At 46.1% G+C, this 2,932-nt stretch overlaps 1 protein-coding gene across 1 annotated transcript in view; it reads right to left on the bottom strand.

The window, feature by feature from the left end:
* The window catches only part of col14a1b (collagen, type XIV, alpha 1b), a 64,573-nt gene that overhangs the window by 24,443 nt on the left and 37,198 nt on the right, over window positions 1-2,932 (bottom strand). The window contains 4 exon segments of the mRNA XM_016548824.1: window positions 1,380-1,544; window positions 1,648-1,791; window positions 1,891-2,014; window positions 2,268-2,407. Of these exon segments, the coding sequence (XP_016404310.1) occupies window positions 1,380-1,544; window positions 1,648-1,791; window positions 1,891-2,014; window positions 2,268-2,407 (573 nt within the window).

The raw sequence follows: 2,932 nt of genomic DNA, 5'->3' as shown, positions 1-2,932 counted from the left end.
TAATGCATTGTCTTCTTATCGATCCACCAGTTCACATTTAAAGCTCTGCGTGTTTGCAGGGTAAAAACATGGGTCTATTTTTGCATTTGTCTGAACTCTGAACAAAACAACAGTTTTATTGAAAATGCTCATTCATTCTCTGCCAGCAGGTGGAGCGTTTGGTAGAAATATCACTGTTCCCACGGTAACAGCAGAACGCAGAGCAACAGCACCAGATTCTGAACCTGCAGCGCTCCTGTTTATTCAATTAAATCATAGCCTTTTGAAGTTAAATCGTCACAATCAGCCATATCGCAATTCTGGTCTTTCCGTCCCCAAATTTAAGACCTCTTGAAATCATAATTAAGACTTTATTGTACAATTTAAGACTTTTTAAGACCCCGCGGAAACTCTGTAAAAAAAACCTGTAACAGTATATCAATGTTACTAAAGTAACACTGAAACACACACACTCAACATGCACACTCACACAAACGCACACATACTCTCGCATAAACACTCACACGCACACACACACACACACACACACACACACACTCACGCACACACACACACACACACACACTCACACACACACACTCACGCACACACACACACACACACACACTCACACACACACACTCACGCACACACACACACACACACACACTCACACACACACACTCACGCACACACACACACACACACACACTCACACACACACACTCACGCACACACACACACACACACACACTCACACACACACACTCACGCACACACACACACACACACACACTCACACACACACACTCACGCACACACACACACACACACACACTCACACACACACACTCACGCACACACACACACACACACACACTCACACACACACACTCACGCACACACACACACACACACACACTCACACACACACACTCACGCACACACACACACACACACACACTCACACACACACACTCACGCACACACACACACACACACACACTCACACACACACACTCACGCACACACACACACACACACACACTCACACACACACACTCACGCACACACACACACACACACACACTCACACACACACACTCACGCACACACACACACACACACACACTCACACACACACACTCACGCACACACACACACACACACACACTCACACACACACACTCACGCACACACACACACACACACACACTCACACACACACACTCACGCACACACACACACACACACACACTCACACACACACACTCACGCACACACACACACACACACACACTCACACACACACACTCACGCACACACACACACACACACACACTCACACACACACACTCACGCACACACACACACACACACACACACTCACGCACACTTACTTGCTGATGCAGCTTCACAAACAAAGGTGATCAGTTTCTCTTCAATCTTTCTGAAAGCATCCAGATCGTCCACGAAGAACACGTGTCTCTCGCTGGGTTTGCTGGCGATACTCACCAGCTCGCCGTAATCAGCATCGGAAAAACCAATGGCAAAAACGATGTAACCTACAACAAACACACGCTCTATGAAATATCAACGTTTAAAGAGTTGTGAACCGTAACAAGGCAACAGAGTTTCATTGTTGTGACCATTGCCGTGGCGACGCACCTTCTGCCTGGATCTCCTGGGAAACCTGGAGCACGTCGTCTTGGGAACGGCCGTCTGTCAGCACCACCAGGACTTTAGGCACGCCCCTTCTGGCTCCGCCCACCGCCGTGAACACAGAGTCCTTCACGTGCTGCATTGCCCGGCCTGCAGAGGTCAGAGGTCAAACGCAGTCATACGTGTGTGTGTGTGTTTACAGTGGATGATTGAGAGTGTGTGTGTGTGTGTGTGGGGGCTGGTTTTTGCCTGTCTTTGTGTTTCCTCCTTTATATGAGATCCTCTGAATGGCGTCCAGCAGGTTTTCTTTCTTGTCGTATGAGCTGAGCCTGAACTCGGTGCGAGCGTCGTCACTGAACTGAGCGATGGCCACCTGAGAGACACACACAGGCTTATTTAACATGATGCTTTATCTCCACCAAAAACACTGAACTTTTCTCTCTTTCAGACATAACTGCTTCTGTTTATTAGGTTGTGCATTTGGACCTATATTTAGACTTCAGCGCAAACACGTCTCTGGTGTCACTAGATGTCACTTTCAGTCTGACAAAAGCCATGATTTATCTTTTAGAACATGGCCTGATTCACACTGTGTGAAGAAAAACAATCTCATGAGTTTCACTCACCTGAGTCCCGTCCGGACCGATGCGGTCCAGAGCTCCGGCGGTGCTGTACAGGAAGCGGATGATCTTCTGGAAGTTGTCATCTCCGATACTCCACGACCCGTCCACCAGAAACACCAGATCTGCTTTAGTGGCTCGACACACTGACACACACACACACACACAGAGCAGATGAGAACCGCTCTGTAGTGGGCGGAACCGTGGCCACAGGAACTACAGACACGTTTGAATGACAGAAAACAGGAAACACTTCAGTACATGTGATGTGCTCGGCACTGTGAGCCACACGTCACAAAGAGAACGTGAGCTTCAGGAAAAAACATTACGTTTTGAACATTTAGTCTTTTATCTGATTTTCAATGAAATACAAAGTTCAAATTATGCTAATTTTATTCATTTTAATAAAAAATTGTAATCCCCTTCCTCTGATTGTCAGTACAGTTACAGCATGAAGGAACATCAAAGCTTTTGCTGAAAGATACAAACAAATGTATCACTAAAATATATCATCTCATGTAATGACTAAAAATGGTTTGGAATTTTTATATGTTTACATTTCAACCATTATATCTACCGTATCTATTAGAAACTCAGTAACTATATTGTCATTAGAGAGCTGAAACTGACGGAGCAGAAAGTGAGTGAGAGTTTGTGTGTGTGTGTGTGTC

This window comes from Sinocyclocheilus rhinocerous, unplaced genomic scaffold (assembly GCF_001515625.1).
Source record: "Sinocyclocheilus rhinocerous isolate Xijiao unplaced genomic scaffold, SAMN03320098_v1.1 scaffold4088, whole genome shotgun sequence".
NCBI classification, from domain to species: Eukaryota; Metazoa; Chordata; class Actinopteri; order Cypriniformes; family Cyprinidae; genus Sinocyclocheilus; species Sinocyclocheilus rhinocerous.
This window is presented reverse-complemented; position numbering and strand designations above follow the sequence as displayed.